Source organism: Polyodon spathula, chromosome 2 (genome assembly GCF_017654505.1).
Source record: "Polyodon spathula isolate WHYD16114869_AA chromosome 2, ASM1765450v1, whole genome shotgun sequence".
Taxonomy (NCBI): domain Eukaryota; kingdom Metazoa; phylum Chordata; class Actinopteri; order Acipenseriformes; family Polyodontidae; genus Polyodon; species Polyodon spathula.
This window is the reverse complement of record NC_054535.1, coordinates 28,737,347-28,759,982: the sequence shown is the minus strand read 5'-3', so window position 1 is coordinate 28,759,982 and position 22,636 is coordinate 28,737,347. Positions and strand designations below refer to the sequence as shown.

Here is a 22,636-nt window from a genome sequence, read left to right as displayed (position 1 = left end):
ACTAATATAGTTGTTGTGCATTTGTCAGCCAGAAAAAATACAAGGTTTTTCTACTGGACCAGTGTGGCCATAACATTTGGCATACAGAATTTGCCTTATTGAGATCAATGCCTTCTGTTATTTAAAACAGGCTGCCATTTAAACTCTGCAGCGCCCCATCTGTCTTCCTGCGCATTTCTCAACAAAATGAGGTTTGCGGAAAAACCAAATAAACAAGGGGGTACATACAATTTGAAGACAATTTTCACCTCGCATGTTGCCAGTGTTTCGTTGTTTACCTACCAAAAAAAAAAAAAAAACATTTAAATTTTGTATTTTTAAACAAAAAAAAAAAAATTGGGGAGCCCCCCCGGCCTTAATTACAGTGGTATTTCCCGGCGCAGAGCGGCGCGGGAGTGCAGACTGGTCTAGATTGTGGAGGCACGGTAGTGCTGAAGTGTTTAAGTCTGTTGTTGTTGTTGGTAAGCTTGAATTTTTGGGTTGTTTTGTATTGAGCTTTTCCCTTGTATGGGTTTCAGTGTTAGGAATATTTAAAAATACTAAAAGCTCAATAATCAATTCGTGAGGGAATTGATAACATGCACATTTTGAAAAAGCCGTAGTTCAATTAACAGTGTTTTCTCCTCGCCCTGGGGGTGGTGCGGTGAAATTGATTATATCTGTCTGCATGGCTTTATTTTCATGTTGTCGAGTTGCATTTAAATTGTGTGATGGTTGTATTTTATTTTGTTTTTGTCAGAAAATGGCTGGTTATGTACGCGTGAGAAGTAGCTTGTTGGTTTTAGTAATGTTTGTGTTCAAGATTGGGGGAGGGGTTGACATTAAATGTATCCATTATTTTGAGCCATTACCAAAGAACATCATTATCTATATAATGGAAGCTAACGTTGTTTTCATTCATAGCTCAAGTAACAAACTTTACGTATTAGGCCATATAGGAAATGCAAAATGTTTGCATGCAATATTGTACTGTTTGTAACTACAGTTTCGTACTGCGTAGGTCCCTGTTCGTTTAATAAATAAATAAATACCCCCCCCCCCCCATTAAGCAGACCCTGTTATGAACGATTGGTATTTTTAAATATGGTGAGACTCTATCGTTCTCATACTGAGGACACAGGTCGAAGCTGGACTGTGTTTGGCATGCTGCCCTGGAATGCTTGCGGTTTAAGGGGAAAGTAGTGAAACTGAAAATAGTAGTTACCGGTATTGAGGCGTCGTTGGCATTCGTGTGTGTAAAATTATATATGTTTTCATTTGCTGTTACTGTTTTAATGTGTGCACTGCGAGTAGATCAGTAGCCCCTGTCGATCCGCTGCTTTTACTGTCTGGTGTGTTTTTGTTTAAAGGAACCCGTTCATTCTGTGGATTTATTTTTAAGGTGACTGCGTGAATCAAGCAAACATGACTCGAGATTACAAACCAGGGGATCTGATTTTTGCCAAAATGAAGGGCTACCCTCACTGGCCAGCCAGGGTAAGTTACTGTGCTGTACAAATACATATTTCCAAATTCTCTTTAAAACTGAAGTGTCCTCCACAGTCCTGTGCCATTTGGCATTTAAGTTAATTATATATCTGTTATATGAGCCTACTTCTGTTTAAAACTTGTCAAGCACTACCAGAAAATAGATTTTTTTTTCTTTCCTAAAATGTATTTGCACCTTGACCTTAGTCAAAATAGCCACATTTCTACTAGGCCGCAGCAGGTGGTTAGACTTCTCAAACCGATAGATCAGGGAGCAAAACATAAATTAAAGGATGTTGCTATTGTGTGAGATTATCGGTTTATGAAAGATTGGTTTCATGAAGTGGACTAATAACTAATCAAAAGGTTTAAAGATTATACGCAATGTTACTTTTATCAAAACCTCTATTATTCCTATGGATGTTAATTATTTTGCTTTTTCACAATGCAATTTGATTGCCCTAAAACGGATATTACTACATAATATTGCGGAATTGTGTTGTCCACATGTCTCTAGTTTCTAAGACTCCGTGTAGCTTTTTTTTCAGATTGACAGTAGCAACTATGTGTGTGTTATGAAGTTAAAACAAAAACACATGGATGTGTTCCTGTAATGTTCATTTCATAAGCTACTTTTGAAGCAAAGTGGAGTTGGTAATTGATTAACTCAATTTAAAACAGAGAAAAGGCATGTTTTGTGTTTTGGGTAGTCAGTAAATCAGCTCTGCAGGTGAACACCAGCAGGATTTATATCCAACATTGCTTTAGGTTATTAAAACAGATGCCAGTGCAGCAGTACCTGAACCATTTTGTTAAATTGTAAAAAAGGGTTTTGTTATCTTAAATTTAGGTCATTAAATACATTTGTGGTAGCATTGTGGTTTTTCAAATGTCCTGTTTGCTTTAAATGGTACTGGTCTTTTTAATGGGACCCTTGTTAATTACACCTATTAAACCAGCTTTAATTTGAGTATTTTGGAGCTCTTGATCAATATATCTCTGAATTGAATCTTATGCATCAGCTTCAATGTGTTCACTTTTGTTAGGGTTTTTTTTTTTTTTTTTTTTAATGGCCATAATGCGTACAAAAATTGGGTACTTTCATGCCATAGAAACAACTTTTAAAAACCACAATAAAAAAGCAATTGCAATTACTCTGAAGGCACAAATTATGACAGATGTATAAAAACCTGAAGCTGAGTTCTGAGGGAAATGGAATCGTAATGCATGGGGTGCAAAGTGTTTTGCCAACCAGATCCCTACTGGAAGTGGTTCATATTAGGGATGCAAGTCAGTTATGATCACTTCAGATTTTTATTCTTTCAACTTTTTTTGACGTCAAGTCGGTTTTCACTAAAAAACAAAATTGATATGTGCAGCTAAGGGAACAGAACATACCATTATTACGCAAGACATGGTTGTTTTCTTTAATTTAATTTGTTAAACTGACAAATAGACAGCCCGAGTCTTCTGGAACTTCCAGGAGTCTCCTTGATCCACAAAACACCCTCCCCTGAAAACCTCACAGAAATACAAGCATGGGTGAAAGTCAAAATAACCTCTCCCAGGTCCATTCCCATGATTAGTGTAGAAATGCAAGCATTATACCTTATATATGCTAGAAGTCTGACATTGATTGTTTAAATAAAAAAAAAATAAAAAAAACCCATACACAAACATTGGTTTGACCCACCATAGTCCGCACTGCACTATTTACAACAGCTAATGTTAGCAGTGGTGTGATGGCAACAGAAGATGCTGGACAGTTTGTGGAGACTACAAAAAATGGTTAATTAAATATAGGCTAGGTAGTTTGTTTTGTGTTCACTATTAATTAAATTAATAAATTGAACAAAAGTTGCTGCAGGGCCATGAATGGGTTTAAGTTAAACGTCAACTCTAAATAAAATGTTACTGTTATTAAGCACTTGTAGCAATCTGAAGTAGTCCTGTTTTGCTTTAGTGAAGTTGGCTAGAATGTGTGTGGGTTTTTTCCCCATTAAAAACATGTGCTACTCATTCAATCAAACCAAGTAGGAATTTGTGACGTTTTTCAGAAATCAGCAATATTTTAATTGCCTTATGATTTCATGTACAGTACGTGCCTTTTAAAGTAAGATGACACTGGCTGCTAAAGTAGGACTACGACTCTATTGTAGGTTTTGATAGTCAACCCGAGGTTGAGTGAAAAGACTTGGTTTCTGTGCAATGCAAGTGTAGAATTAAGCGTGCATCTGTGAGTATTAAATTGTTGTGATTCCAAAACTTAGTTGCAGCTTGTGACAAATACAATGAGTTCTGTTGGTAAATCTCCCTCTCGACCTGTGAGGGTGCTAAATAGCGAAAGGAGCTGTCTCTGGACGGGCTGACCTGACAGTTAGTTTCCGAGGTCGGGAAGTCGGTCAGCCTGGAAGGAAGCGAGACTCTGTTACAGGAGTGTATTGACCTTGAAGGTAAAAGAGGTAGCAGCTGCAAGCAATAGACGCAGCTGCAATCGTTTACCAAGGGATTGTGCGGGATAGTGTTCTGTTTTTTTTTTTTTTTTTTTTTTTTTTTTTTTGTCCGTGTCTGTTTAGTAACTGTCTGTGTTTTCTGATATGTTGTGTATTGCAAGCTCATTATTTACTGTCTGGTCATCAGACCCTTGGATTATAAAAAATAATAAAGAAACCATTTCACTTGTACTTTGTTGTCTGGTTTCTTTGGATTATTGCACCAGCACTGCACCTGCTATACACATGTTCACTGTCAGCAGCCACTTTGCCACACAGCTTCAGCAAAGATATTTTTATTAACATAGTAATGGTGCTGGGAACTCCCCTCCGCAAACATTGAAGGGTTGAAGGGAGTCCACAAGACAGTACAGTATTTGAATTAATATTGGCTTCCCTTATGACATCACCCCTTTCTCTTAACCATCAGAAAAGACAATTACATACTGATGCAAGTTTTACAAGCCTCCTATAAACCAGTAATATTGTTGATCACGTGGGGACCACTTATCTTTCTCCATGGGAACACCACTTAAAAACATCCTTAGATGTTTCACTCAAGGCACGGGAGGAAGAGAGAAGGAGTAAGCCTTTTCCATATGTTTAAACTGTGGGAAAGGAATTTTTAGCCAAAGGTATCAGTTCCCTAAGAATACAGTGCAATCACCTTTGAAGTTGTCATAACATTTAGGGTACACTAAAGCTTTCTTGCCATCTGGCTGCTTCCAAGTTGCCATCATACTAGCAGTCTGTAATCTAGCTAATTTTTAAACTGTCTAGTTTCTATGAAGTATATGTTCCTCCATAAGCAAGTTTGATGGAAAGCCTTGTTGCTAAGGTTGCATTGATTTGTTTACAGAACCAGAAGGATGGACATCTGCTTTGCTTCTGTCAATCCTAATAATCCTTTTGAGATTTTTATTAAAAAATAAACTACATAAAAATATTAAAGCACAGAGAAACCAGAAGCGCAACCCAGGTGTGGATTAAATGTTTACGACCACTTGTCACTTGACTGGTCAGTGTTGTGACCTACTTCCACCTGTTCTGCTTTGGTAAAGGGTCTGAAAAATCAGCAGTGCTTGTTGGTTAAATTTATTAACCTGAAACCGCAGAATCGGGCAGTATGGTTTTCAACCCGAGTTGAGTGGCGCATGAAAATGAGGTATAATTTAGCTTGTCAGGCAAGTAATTTATTAAATATTATTGTTACCAGGAATGGCTGGCAACCTGGTGTTTTAATTAATGTTTCTGTTTGAATACTGCAGTGGTTTCCTAATACATTTTTTATTAAATGTATTCACAAACATTTGACAAATTACATCTGAGCACCCCAATCTTTTTATTTGCATAAGGTGTTAAATCTTCAAAGGCTAGTGGGCTTTGTCATGTCAGTAGAAGACATGGCCTTGGCTCACTTTTCCTTATTTGTGCTTTTATTTTTTAGGTTGATGACGTTCCAGATGGAGCAGTAAAACCTTCCAATGCTAAATTGCCAATTTTCTTCTTTGGCACTCACGAGACGTAAGTAAGAAAGATAATGTGTGGTGTTAAGTCCCGATGGTATTGCTAATCTGATTTACTTCAGCCACTGTCGGTTACTATTGTAGTTCTAATGTATTTTTAATTAATAATTACCAACTTGAAGTCTTCCTACCAAGTATCAGTTAAGTTAATACAGATACCCAAGTTTAAAGGAAAGGACTTATTTATGAAATTATAAACTATGCAGATTCAGCCATGAAACTTTACAGCACACAATTTATTGATGGACCTTGGCTTTGCCTGAATAATATTACTGTGGCTTTTGTTGACGATAAAAATCATTATTTTATTTTGCAGTGCATTTCTAGGCCCCAAAGACATCTTCCCTTATGCAGAAAACAAAGACAAGTATGGCAAGCCCAACAAAAGGAAGGGTTTTAATGAAGGCCTTTGGGAAATTGAAAATAACCCAAAAGTCGAGCTTTCTGACCAAGAGGTAAGTTCTTCATTTCAAATCTAGAAGTAATGCTTTTAAAGTGGTGGTGGGTTTTTTTTTTTTTTCCTTAGTAAAGACATTGATGTTATACTGTGCAAACATAAAACAAAGTCATAGGGTAAGTTCAACAAATACAGTGGAAGCTGAAGCTCTAGAATAGGAAGGCAGGAAAGTTCTACAAAGTATATGTAGCCTGTGCTTTGTAGTTTAGTATAGACTGCCATGCAAGTCTTTAAAGGTGGCTGTATTATTTTGTGTGCACAAGAAAACTTGCTTTACACATGAGCTTTTCCTCCAAAGCTAATATCCTTTTGAAGAAAATTGAGTTAATTGTCATTTTGTGCAAGTAGATATTGGTGTTGATACTGCAGGCTTCGTTTCCTGTGTAGATGCTGCCGGTGGAGAGTGTGGCAGGCAAAGACCTTGTATCGGACAGCAGCCAAGAACATGAGGAGGAAGAGGAAGGAAAGGCTGGAGATAAAAGAAGAAAATCCACAAGTGCCAAAGTAAGGAGAAAGGGCCTGAAGTCAGACAGCAGTAGCTCCTTGGATCTCACATGCTGTCTGGCACCTTCTTTAATGATGAAATATTTGCTCCCAACATAATTTCTATGTATTTTGTGAATAGGTGTACGATTACTATGGGTAGATTCCTACTATTTCTGTATTATAAAGATTAATTGGGACTAAGTGTTGCATTTTGGTTTCTTTAATGTGGAGTAAATGGTCAAATACAATGTAGAATTAAATGATGAGAGTCTTCGTATAAGGGGGCAAAATCTGGCTGCCCTAACCCTATGCTTGCTTCAGTGCTGACAAGAGCTTGGTTTTGCCTCAGGTACCTGCTAAACGCATTCGCTTGGCTACTGCTGGTTCTGAGGGAGTTCAGAAGGTGCAAACAAGGATACTGAGTACTTGCCAGTTTCTGATTATGTACGTATGCTGATGCTAGCTCTTGATTCCACTACCATGTGGGCACATAAGTTGTACTGAGATGGAGCTTCACATTTATTTATTTAGAGGTCATCAGATGTTCAGTTGCTGAATATCTCATTGATCTACTGTACTAAGCCTCCTTCAGGTCATGCATTGTACCTCCAAGGGCCATTCTATGATGATGTGCTACCAAAGTGTGACACAAGTATAACAATTTCAATAGACCTGAATCCTAATTCCATTATTAACAATAACAAGAGTAACAAGTAGATTCATAATTGCCAGAATCTGGGAGATGAGCATAATTCACACAGGACTAAAAACCAGGTGTCCTCAGAGTTGGTTAAAAGCGGAGAACGTATAGTAACCTCCCAGGTGTGGACTAGTGTTTTTTAAAGGAAAGTCGGTAAACTCAAAGTGAAATGCGATGTTGTGGCCATACACACTTTTGTTTTAAGCGTAACCTACTATATATTTGCCATCAATTTTAAGAATATGCAAATTTGGTGCTGTTTCTGCAACTGCTAATATCTCATCTCATAAACCATTTCAGCTTGCAGCTGCTTCATTGAATGGAAAATAAACTGTTTATGAGAGAAAAAAAAAAGCCCAACGTAAGCATCGGTCATTTAACACATATTGCCTTGGTGTTCATACTGCGTGAAAGTTTATATATACAGTGCTACCCCATTTTATAATGTGGTTTTCGGGGTGCATAATTGGGAACCTAATTTTAAATGGAACTACTGCACACCACAAGCGATTCAAGCTACGTATCTTAATTCTGTAGGTAGGCTTTTTTTATTTTTTTATTTATTCCTTAGTCATCGTGTGTGCATTGCACTTAGGCAAAAAAGACCTTTCAGACAAATAACATTTAAAAAAAAAAAAAAAACTCAAAGCAGTTAACTTGTTTACTGTTCATGTGACGACAGTGTTTAAATCAGCATGTCGATGCATCTGTACCTGCATTTCTGTGACCTGTACAGAACAGTAGGAGGTGGGACAAAGCCATTGTTATTTTGATAGAAGTTGTTACAATCTAGTTTTTAGCATTGGAGGTTAAATACTAAAAATGGACAACAAAGCAAAAAAAAAGCAAAGTATTTCGGTTGTGGATCGTGTCGAGAAATTTCCCAAAGAAACTTTACGTGCAGATGGAGGTAAAATGTTTTGCACATCTTGTAATGTGACTTTGGAGAAAATACGATCGATCAGCTTCAGAATCGCACATAACGAAAGGCTACTACAGGCTGTTGCACAAAACTTAAAACAAATGACTTTTCCGAAAACAAACTTGGAAGTCCGCACAGATGAAAGATGTTCTTGTCGATTGTAGCCAAGTTAAATCAATACTACAGGTATGATCTAGCACAACCACCTCGCTTCAAACAACCTGATGCTTACTTTTTAACCCTTTTTAAGGACAGGGGATTGTGTTAACACGGTCATAGTGAAGTGGGCTTCTAGGACCGCGACTGTGTAAACAATTAAAAAGCACTTATTTTTGATGACTGACTTACTGGGCCACCGTACTTTGCAGTACAGGCTTGAACACACATCGATGGATATAGATTTTTTTTTCGTGTGACGTCACGAGAGGGGCATTTAGTGTGTAAAGGGTGGAGACAGTTTACAGCAGCACGGCAGAGCAAAACATCACAGGAACTTGTTTAGAGCTGATAAAAAAGGGGAAACACTAATTCTGATGTATTTGATTTATAATTATATTATGACATTTATTCTGTCTTGTGTTTAATGGTATGTTTTTACAATATTTCTGTGAACTAAATATCAGGTAGGTTTTTTTTTATTACTGAATGGAATGGATAACTTTTTTTTATAAATATTTATTTTGAAAAATGAAATCAAGAGTAGTGCCCATTATTGCTCAAAGACCTTGAAAATAAACATCAATGTTTTTCATCAAAACTTTCAGGAAGTATTGTAAGGTCCCATGGGTCATAGACTGGTATTATTTATGAAGTGAAATTTTAAAAAAAATATATATATATATATATATATATATATATATATATATATGTGTGTGTGTGTGTGTGTGTGTGTGGTGTGTATATATATATATATATATATATATATATGTATATATATATATGTATATTCTATGACCCAAGGGACCTTACAAAAGCTTGCAAGCGAAAAGTTTGTATGGTTTCTGAAGTTCATAATGTTCCCTAGTGACCATTTCTGAGATGCTACTGTAAAAAAATTGATTTTCAGGCTATTTCTTTGCCGACCGAGGAAGGGAGCTCTCATAGGGCAGCGCACAATTGGCCACAATGTAGGGGGGGGGCTAGATCGGCCAGGGTGTCCTCAGCTCACCGCGACCCCTGTGGTCTCGCCGGGCACCTGCGGGCTTGCCTGTAAGCTGACCAGAGCTGCGTTGTCCTCAGACGCTGTAACTCTGGGTGGCTGCATGGTGAGTCTGCAGTGTGAAAAAAAAAAAAAAAAAGCTGACAGCACACGCTTCAGAGCACACGACCGGAAGCACTATCGGTGTTTCAACATCTTAAACCCCCCGATCGAGTGCCGGTCTCACGTGAGCCAGGTGCACCTGTAACAACCAGACGGACATTGCTGGAACTCTGGTGTGGCTGACCCCCCACCCCGAATGCGTGAGGTAGTGCCGCTGGTTGCCTGTAAAAGGCTGTGTTGTCCTCCAACACTGTAGCCCTGAGGTGGCTGCATGGTGAGTCTGCAGTGTGTTAGAAAAAAAAAAAAAAGTGGCCAGCTAACAGCACACGCTTCAGAGGACAGCCTGTTTTTTACTTGCTGGTCCTGAAAGGGATAAACGTAGTTGGAATTTTATACCCAAAATAGGCACTTTTTTTTTTTTTTTTTTTTTTAATGGCTTGGTACTAATAAAATAAATTCCTGGGTGGGACAAATGACAATAAACATGCAGCATATATGGCCTTTGTCAAAGAATGCCAGATGCCATTGGGTAACCAAATTCTGGTTTCTAATCTATTTCTGCATCTGTATAACTTGACAAAGCTTTGCCTTGCACTTCAAACCAGTTCAGTGGATGCAGAACATGCACTCTCGGTGTATGGGCAAGTCTTCACACCACAGAGAATGTCAGCAGCAACTGCTAGGGGATGTTGCATGCTTGCTTTTAACAAATAGAAACACTGTTTTAGTAAGGAAGCAAGTACCACTATTTTTAGGCTTTTATAGTGCTATGAAATATTATCTACATAGGTTTAACGTTTAAACAGGTCAGCGAAATGTCTGTGAAATCCAGATTTTATTCCATAACCTATCCAGGAAAACTATGTAAAGTCACCGCGATTTAAGTAGACCCTCTTATAATGAAAATGGGCTTTTTTTGTTCCCGAAATGGATTTACAGTGCCTCCAAGCCAAATTAATATTGTAGCGTACAGTGGAAAATGAAGGAGACCAACAATTTGCAGGTACACAAATCCAGAGTTTAAAGGGAAGAAACCAGTTAGCCTGAGCCACAAGATTTCTGTTTTTTGCAGTCTGCCATGCTTCACACTGTATATCTGGAATGTTCACCGAGTGTTTGAGTCAGACTGCATTATGGGGGAAATGGAGCCACAACCTTGCCATGTTATAACTGATTCCATGCTAACAGGTTGCGTTATAACAGGGAAGCACTATTTAAGTATTTCATAGATTTACATATACTGTTGTAGACATGCATGGAACAGTTTTAGTACTGTAATTTACAATTGCAAACAGCCTTTCTTTATAAACTTGGATAGGAAGTATAATTTATAATTGCTTTCTTGAGTTGATATTTTTTCTATGTTTACAATGTTCAAACCTGGTACAAGAAGCATTATGTTAACTTGTAATTTCTGTTCATTAAGGACACTGCTAAGAAAGGTGCACCTGAGACTCCAGTGAAAGCCAAAAGAGGAAGAAAGAAAAAGGTGAATAAATCACCAAGTTCTATTTCATCAGTTTCAATGCCTTTTTTGTTTTAACTTGGCTGACTATATAAGAAAATAGAGTTTACAAATGAGAGGAGGCCATTCGGCCCGTCTTGCTCGTTTGGTTGTTAGTAGCTTATTGATCCTAGAATCTCATCTAGCAGCTTCTTGAAGGATCCGAGGGTGTTGGCTTCACAACATTACTGGGGAGTTGGTTCCAGACCCTGAATTCCCTGTGTAGGGCCTCCAATCTTCTGTTCTGAATGCCCCTTTTATCTAATCTCTATTTGTGACCCCTGGTCCTTGTTTCTTTTTTCTGGTCTAAAAAGTCAGTTGGGTCGACATTGTCAATACCTTTCAGAATTTTCAATGCTTGTATCAGATCGCCGCGTAGTCTTCTTTGTTCAAGACAGACTAGATTAAACTCTTTAAGCCTGTCTGCGTATGACTTGCCTTTTAAACCCGGAATAATTCTGGTTGCTCTTCTTTGCACTTTTTCTAGAGCAGCAGTATCTTTTTCGTAGCGAGGTGACCAGAACTGAACACAGTATTCAAGATGAGGTCTTACTAATGCATTGTAAAGTTTTCACAATATATCCGAGCATCTTGTTGGCCTTTTTTATAGCTTCCCCACATTGTCTAGATGAAGACATTTCTGAGTCAACATAAACCACCAGGTCTTTTTCAGAGATTTTATCTTCAATTTCATTATCTCCCATATGATATTTATAATGCACATTTCTATTCCCTGCCTGTAGTACTTTACAGTTTTCTCTATTAAATATCATTTGCCATGTGTCTGCCCAGTTCTGAGTGCTGTCTAGATCATTTTGAATAACCTTTGCTGCTGCAGCTGTGTTTGCCACTATTATGTTTTTGTGTTGTCTGCAAATTTAACAAGTTGGCTTACTATACCAGAGTCTAAGTCATTAATGTAGATTAGGAATAGCAGAGGAACGTTTGTAAGTTCCTTCTGTATAGAGACAATCGTTATTGTCTTGATGTTTGGTAAATGGATGTATTTTTTTGATTTCATTAAAACAATTGGAAACTTGACACAAGAATCTAGACCCTCATAGGAGTCCTAGCCACATATTTACCAACTGTGAATCCTGAAGAATGAATGGATGGCAAAAATTCAGTCGATGTTGTCGCAACCATTTTACTTTATTTTTTCTTTTTAATTGTGCTGTTTAGATTTTGGAAGTAGAACCAGAATCTGAAAAGGATGAAGTAATTACCAGCCCTGTATTGAGCCCACCAGGTAAAACGTGGTGACTGACAGATTTGCTTTACTTAATTTATTTTGTTTCATTTCCCTGTTGGCAGTGTGGTTTGTTTGTCAACCATCCAAATCAACCATACAATCTTTCTTTATACTAAACTGGTTTCATGCTTAGTTATGGTAATTCTCCTAAGCTGCAACAAATTGTGTACATTAAGCATTGTTTAGTAACTCGCACCGAAATTATATTTCATTTTGTAGTCGCTGAGGTCGTGACTCCCAAACGACGAGGCAGGAAACCTAAAGCAGAAAAGCTGCTGTCTTCTCCTCTTCCTCCTACTTCTGGGAGTGAGATGTAAGTATGTGTAGTATTTTTGTTGAGTACCTTCAGCACATGGAGAACAATGTGTGCAAAACATTGAATTTTGATTACCATTGTGCCAAGCATGCGATTCCTTGCTTGTGGCAGATGCCGTGTAACATGACAAATTGTCCCTTTCTGTTAAATATGTACATTAATAAGCATCTGTGCAGGGGAAGATCTGAGAGGAGGCATAACCACAATATTAGTACAATGCTGTTTTTCCAGATGGCTTGTTCTCTAAAGCATAAGGGAATATTTAGAATTGGTGAAAGGATATATATTCGTAAAATCTACATTTTAAAGTAATTGATCCCATAATTCCAATAAGCCAAAAATGATTTCTGATTCGTAGTTTAAGCATTACAATACCTGCACAATTGTTCATTCCAGTGCTAATTTAGTTGGTGGGCCAAGATGTTTCTTCCCTTTCATATTTCCTGAAAGAAAACGGTTGTAAGGATTTAATTCATTGTTTTACTGAAGGGATTTAAGTGAACCAGAGAAGAGGAGGAAGCGAGGGTTGGAGGAGAAACCTACAAAGGCACAGAAATCTGAGGAGGAAGACAAAAAGGACGGGAGGAAGAGAAAGGATGGAGAAAAGCCAGTAGAGACTGAGGAAAAAGAAAGCATTAAAGAACCAGAGGTCAAACGGAGAAAAAATGCCAAGGGAGGATCCTCTTCCGACTCGGAAGACGACGGAGAGGTAGTGGCATTGTGGCGTTTACAAATGAGTAACAGGTCATATGTTAACTCCTCTCAGGAAATGTGTAGAAAGACTTGTCATAACTGGCTGGTTTCACAGACCTTGATTAGCACAAATCTTGTATTACCCTACCTCAGATAACAGTAGGTAAGTGCTAATTGGGTCTGTGAAACCAGTGGTCCAATAGTAACCAACTGTTCCAATGAAAATAGTATTATAGGCACAATTTTAATATTAGTTTACTAGTCTGTTTGAGTGCCATATGTGTTTCCTGTACAGCTAGAAGTGTCTGCAGAGAGACTATAAGTTGAGCGTATAGCTTCTGTGTATATAGGATTTGAATGCATTCATATTGCATATTTTTAACTTGTACGTCTGTAGAAGACCTTTTTGACGGTAAATAGTTATACGTTATTTATAACAGACAGATGGGAATGGACTAATCTTATTACTGTAGGTAACTAACCTTCCTTTTCTTAAATGTAACAGAAAAACAAGAATGATGCCAAAAGGCGCAACATCTTGAAAGCACAGCAAGATATGTTGGAGTTGGAAAGGGATGAAAGGAGGCGTAAAATGGAAGAGCAAAAGGCTTCAGAGTGAGTGTTCCTCCACAAGCCTTGATGAAATGCAGTTTAGCGTATTAAAGCAAGTTGTATATGAAAGGCAGGTAGTTTATGTAAATGGACATATATTTTCCTTGAAATACTGTGTAAATGGTGTTCTGCCGCTAAGTGGTAATAGTATTGGTGTAACATTACAATAAAACCAAGGTAAACTTACTTTCTACTGTACTAAGTCTTTTGCAGTTTGTATTGTTGACTAGCTAATAATATATTTTAATTCCTTTTTAAAAGGCAAAGCAAAGAGGATGGAAAGAAGCCAGAAGAAAAGAAAGTGGAAAAGAAAAAAGGTGAGGTTTGCTACATAGTCCTTGGTATGTTGGTTGATTAAGTTGTTTCTTTTGGTTGTACATACTGATATTTAACCAGTGTGTCGGTCATAGTGATGCTATTGCTGAAGGAATTTTCAAAAAACTGAAAAGTATATCATTTCCCAAGGAAATTCAGCAATAACCCCCTAGATTAGAATATTCTAATATTTAGTTTAATCCAGGAATCTTGATCCCTGTTTCCTCTTATTCATTTATCTCGCTTTTTTTTTCTTAGCAGTAGCAAGTTGGTGTGGCTGATTTAATTTTCTCATCTATTGTTCAATAAATTATGTCTAATGAATCTGATGTTCGGAACCGTTTTTAATATCTTTTTAATAATATATTTAACCCCCTCTAGATTTATCAACAGAATCAAGGCTTCAGAGGTTACATGGAGAAATCAAAATATCACTGAAGATAGACAGCCCAGTAAGTTGTTGCCTGATTAACAGTGATGACTGAAACCTGCACATGGAATTTTGGAAGACTTGTTTGCACACATCTCTTTGAAACATTGAAGCCTATATATGTCAACTGAACTCTTTACTGACCAGCTTGTTTTAGTGCATCTTGGATACAGCACTGATTCTTCAATCTTAAAGCTGCTGCTGGGGAATTTTTCACTAGTAATTCTTCTGGGTATGGACATGACCATATTATATGGTTACTGCCTCCAGTGGCATCACAATTGTTTATGTTTAGTAGCAGTGTACAGCTGTAGGTGGTTGTGGAATGAATGTCTTTTAATTTCAGGATGTGAAAAAGTGCATTGAGGCATTGGATGAGCTTGGAACACTCCAGGTTACAACTCAACATCTGCAAAAGCACAGCGAACTTATTGCAACTCTCAAAAAGGTTTGGCTTTAGATGGGACTGCTCAAATGTACCACTAGGTGACATTTTAAAACCAAGATATTTTACTAAGAGGTAGTCATTACAAAAACTTCACTGCTAATTTTAATGTGAAAGCATTCCTGTATAAGTAGTAAAATTACTATAAAAATGAAGATGCTGAACTATGAATTGAAATCTTAAACCATTTAAGACTGTTTAATGAAATGAATCCTGTTCATTTAAAAAATAAGCTGGTGAGGGTTAGGTAGATTGCATTAAGAAAATTCATGCATGGCATGTCTGTGTCTAAAACTAAATTTGTTCTGGTGTCCACCTGTATCTGATAGATCCGTAGGTTCAAAGCCAGTCAGGATATCATGGACAAAGCTACTATGCTGTACAACAAGTTTAAAACCATGTTCCTTGTTGGGGAGGGTGATTCTGTCATCACTCAAGTGCTGAACAAGTCCCTTGCAGAGCAGAGGCAGCATGAGGAAGCCAAGAAAGGGGCCATCAAGAAAGCAGAGCAAGCCAAAGAACTAAGCACAGGTACTTAAAGGTTATCCAGCCTGTGTGTACAAAATAACATCAAGGCGACACCCCCAGTATACCGAGTTCAATGTAGAATGGGGTTAATTGAGATATAAAACAACTTCTATTGTTACAGGAGTTTAAAACAACAAAAAAATTCTAGTGCTAAAAACTTAGTGACTGCCAACCTCACACTATTCCCATTTCCTTACTGTAACGTCTTGTGATTTATTTTTTTTATTATGTATTCATTTTTGAAATCCCTGTTTTTAAGACACTAAGGGGATGAATGGAGATGTTTGTGCTGGAGAGAGAAATCTGTCCCAGCAAGACCAAGATAAAGAGACCACCGGCAATGCAGAACAGAGCAGGTGAGACGCCAGGTTTGCTCCACTTGCCTGTTTTATATACAGTTAGACAAAAGGTATTTAGGCAGTTAAAAGAAATGAAAAATCACAGTGATTTCTATAATTTAATTGTTTTATTGAAATGTATCAATTAGAGGTTTAGCTTTATAATAAAACAGATTATTACATAACATGCATAACGTGAAAAAACGAATTTCATTCATTGACAAGTATTTGGGTAATCAACGTATTTCGTATGAAACGCATTTGTTGCTAATTACTGATATCATGACTGAAAACCAGCACCAGGTAATTGTGGAATTAATACATAATCAAGTGCTGAAAAATAAATTGGAAATTTGTTATTCAGAAAAGTAGCAAAAATGGTTAGAGTACAGCAACGATCTCAAACTGGCAGCAGTATAACTAAATGAAAAAGGAAAAGGAGACACTACCAGAAACATATCAAAGACTGTTTACTGAAAAGCACTGTGTGGGCTATTGACAAACACAGGAGTACAGGAACTACTGGTAACTAGCTCCAGGAATGGAATACCAAGAAAGTATTCTGCAAAATGTGGAAGAATCATTAATTAAGGAGACCTGGCAAAAGCCTTGGATTACTGCAAAAGATTTGACAAGAATTGAGAGAAGATGGTCAACAAATTCATGGGCGAACAATTCAACGATAGTTGTACAAGAAGAATGTCCGTGGGTGAAAACCAAGATACAAACCTTTGTTAAAAACAATACACAAAAGAAAGCGTTTGGAGTTTTCCATTGAATACTTGAAGCTTGATTTTTTTTTTTTTTTCTTCAACCAAATTTTATGGTCAGACAGATTTTAAAATAACTAACTTTTTTTTTTTTTTTACCAAGAAGGCAAAAATGTTTGGAGCAAGCGGAGAAGAATTTAAAGAATTTAATTATGTCCAGTGTTAAACATGATGGAGGTTGTGCAAGGGTATGGGCTTGCTTTTCTTTCTCAGGCACTGGTGACCCTTTATAGTGTAGAAGGATCAATGAATGCTGCAAAATATCAATACATTTTGCAATCATTTGTTACTCGGTGCTAGAAGGCTTTTTGGATGGAAGTTTGTATTCCAGCAGGATAATAACTGAGTATTCTGCAAAGTCTACAGTGGAATTTCTGGGGAAAAAAAAAAAAAAAAGATTAGTTATGGATTGGCCACCTGTCTCTAGACTTGAGTCCTATAGAGATGTTTTGGATTGACTTGAAGGCTCCTGTTGCAAAAAGGAAACCAAAGTCTATTGCAGAACTCAAATCTGTATTTGTTGGAGAATGGGCAAAAATATCTCTGGAAAAATGCCAGGAACTGGTTTCAAAATACAGAAAGACTGAAAGCTATAAAGAAAGCAAAAGGTGAGCGCACAAAATACTAATGTAAGGGTACCCAAATACTTCTGTCAAAGCATGGACTTTTAGTTTTGCCAGAGGTGATGAACCTCATATTGACCAACCAGATTAAAGGAAACTTCTGACTCCATTTTTTATTTTTCATTTACATATGGTGGATGGCCAAAACCTTACAGGCCCATCACCCTCTTTGTCAGACATCACTCCATCTTACAGGCGCAAAAACCTATACCAAAAAACTATTTACTGCTAGACTGAATAGGAGCTGTTGCATGACCCTATATCTTATTTGGTTTTCCACTACAACAGTGAGAAGCAGCCAATTGATTTGTATGGCATCTATAGATAAAGACCTAGGGTTTTATCCAAAGTGTTTTAGCACAACCACCCTGTAACATTGAGTCTCACTTTGTGTATTACCAGTGCTGGAAAAGAACAAACTGAAGAGAAATCTGAAAAGCAGCAGAAAAGTGGTGAAACTTTGCCTGAAAACTAGACTGAAACTTGTTTGAAAAAGCAGAGGAAAATGTCACCGCTGTTGAATATCTCAGCAACAGAAATGTGTGTTTTTTAGTTTTTTTAGTTTTGTTTTTTTAATTGCAGCTTTTATTTTAAGTCCTTTTGACTGTTGTGGTTGCCCATATTTGACATTCAAAACAAAATAGATATTTTGAAAGTTTTAAACCAAGTCTATTTTATATTAAAATGTGATCGTTTTAAAACTGTGTCACACCTGTGCAGGGTTAGAAACTAACAATATTGCTGCTACTAGTCCAAAAGATTAGTACCTTTTTGAAACTTGCTAGTCCTGATGTGACGTGCCTAAGTTGGAATCAACAACAGTTATTGACCCTAAAAATAGGCTTAGATTTTATTTTGCTAATAACATAAACACCGTTAAATGTAGAGTTTAGATTTATTTATTTATTTTTTTTAAACAAAGCACCTTCGTAAACGCTCATACAGATCGATCAGTCACCTGTTTGCACCTCATTACTGAGTGACTACTGTACTGTGTGCTAAGAAACTGACACTGACGGCACCAGGCGGGGTGACAGGAAAAAATTATCAGCTGTCATCTTGCCGACCATGAAGCTTCGCCTGGAATTGACACCGATGAGACAAATAAAATGTTTTATTTTATTGTATGTTACATGTTTACAAAAATGGCTGGCTATGAATTACTATCTACATTAATTAATGTACTCATGTATACATGCGGTCTTCACTAAAGTCCCAGTTTAAAGACCGTATGTTTCACTGTAGCCCTCGGGAGGACTATTGAGACACACGTCAACTAGTCCTCATCAGATTTAATTTGCCTCTGGCAAGCGTGAGTTTCTAACCCTGCTTGTGTAACCCTTTTAAGCGTGAGTTTCTAACCCTGCTTGTGTAACCCTTTCTCCAAAGCCTTGCATATACAGCAATACAGGTTTTGGTACATATGGTTGAAAGACTAGAAAACCAATGGCTGTATTTTTAAACTTTTTTTTTCTTTTTTTTTTTTTGCATACAGGCCAGCTGCTGTCATAGTCTATTTTACAGTTTAAAAAAAAAAAACATTTGATTTCAGGAAATAGATTCCATGGTTTTATTCATAAATCTGGCTTTTTCAAACTATGTGCAGTATTTTTTTAGTAAGTTCTTTTGTGACTACTCCTGATTTGAAGAATACGCCATTCAGAGTTGGATTCATCTGCTTTCCCTTTCTGTAAAGCTGTTTCTCAGTCTACCCCTTATTTTCTGGCACATCAAAACTGTAAACTTGAGGCACACCTAACTTTGAGAACTTAACTTTAAATTTAGGCCAGTAACTTTTGCTTGGGATACAAATACTAGTATGGTGAAATGTGAGTTGATTTCTAAGAAGTAATGTCACTTTTTGTTTTTTTAAACCATGATCTGTATCTAAACAGAACTAATAGAGTCCATGCTAATTTGCAGTTAGTACATCTGTGGGCTAGTCTTTTTAGTAGGAGCAGTAATGTTTTGTTCTCTTGTTGTACATATTTCCTAAATACTGCTAACTTGGAACTTTCCTTTTTTTTTTTTTTTTTTTTAGAATTGTGTATTTTTTTTAAGAATGCACCAATAAAACTACAGTAAACTGTGCCAAAGTAGTTTATTCTTTTGCTTAAAATGTATTTCCAGAAACAATGCTGCTGTTATAGTTCTCATTATTAAAGTTGTATTAAATGTTTTGTTCACATGTTGTATTTTGCTGACACATTTTTGTAAATACAAAAACTGTTTCTAACTATTTTTTGTGCTTAAAATTCTTAATTCTATTTTGCCACCAGTAAAGCAGTGGTTCCCTTTCAAGTACAAAATGTAGCCATTACTGAATGGGTATTTACCCTTAAAGACCTGAAACCTGAAAAAATATAGCAAAGCTACCCTATGCCCCAGGGTATAAAGGACTGCATGCACAGATCTCGAAGCCATTTTAACTTTCGAGAACTGACTTGACATTAGAGTGTATTCAGAGAAGTACTTGTTACTTTTCTGTTCCCATTTATTATGTTTTACACATTATGTGATAATACAAATAATTGCTGTATTAGTTTTGCACGTATTTGTACACTACAGCCTGTTTGTTACATCCCTCTGCAGCCTTGTGCCCCACGTGAATCTGCCAGCTTGAGTCATCCCTTCCCAGGGATCAAGCAGTGTAAGTCTGCTGACTTTCTGCTCTCCCCCCATGCTGTAATAGCTCTGGCTGGAGTTATTTTATTCCCGTTTTGACTTGAGCCAATACTGAGAGACTGTTTGTATCATTTAAGTAATTGTAGTATTGTATGAGATCAATATTTCTTTCCTCATTTTTCTGTTTTCACAGATACAATGCCCAGGCGTGTCTGCATTGCATGTTACGGCACATATGTAGTGAGAGCAGCTGCTGGCGCACCAGCACTGCGCAGGACCAATAGGCTTGATCTTGATGCTGTTTTGGCAACAGCTTTCGGATCACCAGTGAGGGCTGTCAGTTTATTACGAGCAGTCTTCCCTCAGTCTCGTATGGCCGCTGACAGTGGTTTTGGCAGTAGCTTGCACAGGTGGTCGTCCCTGTACGTTTCTACCCACAGTAACTGAAAACTGAGCGGACTGGTACCGGGTTACCGCATAGTTACGGTGTTGAATAAACCGTGTCGTTGGTACTGTACTGACCTGATGCTACAGTCATCGAACAGTCCCGGTTCCAGTAAGCTGTTAGTTCATTATGACAAGCAAGCTTCCCTCAGTCTTGTGCGAGTACTGTCCGAGTGGCTTTGCAAGTAGCATACAAACTTTGATAAATGGGCTTTATAGTAACCCATCTGCAGTAGTTCTAACAAATAGACTGATCTCCCACTTTCTCACTAGGTAGGCGCAAAAGGCAGGGCTGCCCTTTATCCCCCCTCTTATTTATACTGGCCTTGGAGCCTTTAGTGGGAGACATAACATCTTGTAAAAACAAACGTTATTTCTGTGGGGGCCCAGGAACACAAAATAATGCTATATGCAGATGATGTATTGATGACTATTAATATTATTTATTTCTTAGGAGACCCCCTTATCCAGGGTGATTTATAACTGTTACAAAATATCACAGTACAAAGTATCGCATTATAAAACATCACATTACAAAAATATCACACTCCAGAATATCAAAAAGGCACAGATTGATGGGGTCCCAGAGGTCGGTTCCTTTGTTTCTTAGCTTAGTGAAATCCTTTTCTGCGATATCTGGATATAAGATAAATTGGTTTAAGTCAAAAGTCAATCTGGGGTAAAAATGTAATAAAAATTGTATGTGCACTACAAGTTAGCTATGTCTATGACCCCTTTACCAACTGAACCTCCTTTTTTCAGTTTATCATGCCTATCCCTCACTAAATTACAAGGTCCAGTTAATAAAGGGGGTCTTAAATTGTCAAATTTGAAATATTATCATTTTCCTTTCTCTAACTCAAACAGCTTATTTGAGATACAGGATGAAAGACCAGATTGGGTAAATATTGATGTGAAGATGCAAATACCCTTTTATCCCCCAAATTGATTACTTGGAACAGGAACAGCCTGAACAAATGCATTCTAATCTTGTAGTTCATTCTGTTTCAGTCTGGGCACAGAGATTCAATTGGAGTGCATCAATACTTTCCTACATGGAAAAATCCTAAAATTACAATAGGAGGTAAAAGCATGAATTGGGGAAGTTGGCAAAAAAAAGGGGTGTACATTACATTAAAGACAAAAGGACATTTTGACACATTTGAATTAATACAAAATAAGTACAGTGTTCTTAGGACTGACTTCTGGAGGTAACTGCAGCTACGTCACTGCCTAAGGGGTTTGTTAGGGAGCAGTCTGAAAATGCCACAGGCTTCATTAATAGTTGCAGGTGAAGAGGTGTGGAACCACTTTTTAGGAGGGGTGCACAGGGTACAGAGAGCACACACAACCTAGACACGCTATAGGTTAGATTACTAGGTACGTATTCTTTTCTACCACTCCAACCAGTTCAAGTTGAATATGGGACTCGCTACCAGTAAACCTAAGAGATAGATTTAAAGATACCATTGCTCTGGGGGGTGGGAGGGTGAAGGTGTTTATTGCTGTGGGGAAGATTGGAGGGGAGACCATACATGTGGAAAATGTAGAGCTGCATGTTCCATTTGTGTTCAACAATAATAAAAAAAGACGATTGCAAAAATCTTGATAACGGTATCATCCTCAGCAATGGGAATTCGGTATCAGTCAGTGGTATTAAAAATAAATAAATAAGAAGGCCAAGAAAGAAATCCAACAGTTTGCAGTGGAGTCAAAAGGCAGCAGCAGTAAAAAAAAAACAAATGTGCCATATGCAAAGCTGCTGCTGATTTTGATAAAGCACTTCTTCATCTTGGAGAAGGCAAATTTATTGTACCACCAAATGTATCCGGACAGAGGTGTGGCAGATTTCAAAGCAAAAACAGGCAATTTTAGTGGGATTATTATTTATTTTTTTTTTTTTAATGACTGAGCAAGCTGTAGGAATGCATTTTGTTATAAATATGCTCTGTTAACCCAGGTTTTCCTGGATGTTCAATTTGTGTTTTTGCTACAGTTCAAATTTGCATTTTACTTTCAAACCATAAAAATATAATTATTGCAATGAGCTGTACTATCCTTGTATTAGTTGTCAGATTTAATGCTGTAGCTAGCAGGTGTACACTTTTATTAAAACCACTGAAAACTAATTTTCACGCTTACGAACAACCTCCATTTCCAAGGTGTTCATAACTGAGGTTCTACTGTAATAAATGTAGCCCCCCTACCCACCTGCTAATGTTCTCTGTGAGCTGTTTCCACAGTTATTGGGTTTGAGCTGCTAGTTGTTAATGTAACTGTAAATGGTCAATCATGTTCACTTTATTGCTGGTTTTAACCAGGTATAGAAAGAGTATATAGAGGGACCCTTTTTATCTGTATGTCACACTTTAAATACAAAATACCTTGAGAGTATCATCCAATTGTGATGAAACTTACCAAAGTCTTACT

General features: G+C 37.4%; 1 protein-coding gene across 2 annotated transcripts; it reads left to right on the top strand.

Moving 5' to 3' along the window:
• Positions 1–261: 261 nt before the first annotated feature.
• LOC121295021 (PC4 and SFRS1-interacting protein-like) lies at positions 262–19,354 on the top strand. 2 transcript variants are annotated; one of them, XM_041219298.1, is made up of 17 exons: positions 262–461; positions 773–778; positions 1,382–1,476; positions 5,407–5,483; positions 5,802–5,940; positions 6,330–6,446; positions 10,738–10,800; positions 11,998–12,064; positions 12,287–12,380; positions 12,873–13,092; positions 13,582–13,691; positions 13,950–14,005; positions 14,385–14,455; positions 14,780–14,881; positions 15,208–15,409; positions 15,666–15,762; positions 17,540–19,354. In XM_041219298.1, the coding sequence occupies exons 3-17, from the start codon at positions 1,405–1,407 to the stop codon at positions 17,610–17,612; spliced, it is 1,560 nt and encodes a 519-aa protein (XP_041075232.1). In that variant the 5' UTR covers positions 262–461; positions 773–778; positions 1,382–1,404; the 3' UTR covers positions 17,613–19,354. The 2 variants fall into 2 exon arrangements, with proteins under 2 accessions (XP_041075232.1, XP_041075239.1); XM_041219305.1 differs by lacking the exon at positions 773–778 and having other exon boundaries at positions 263–461.
• The last annotated feature ends 3,282 nt before the right edge of the window (positions 19,355–22,636 follow it).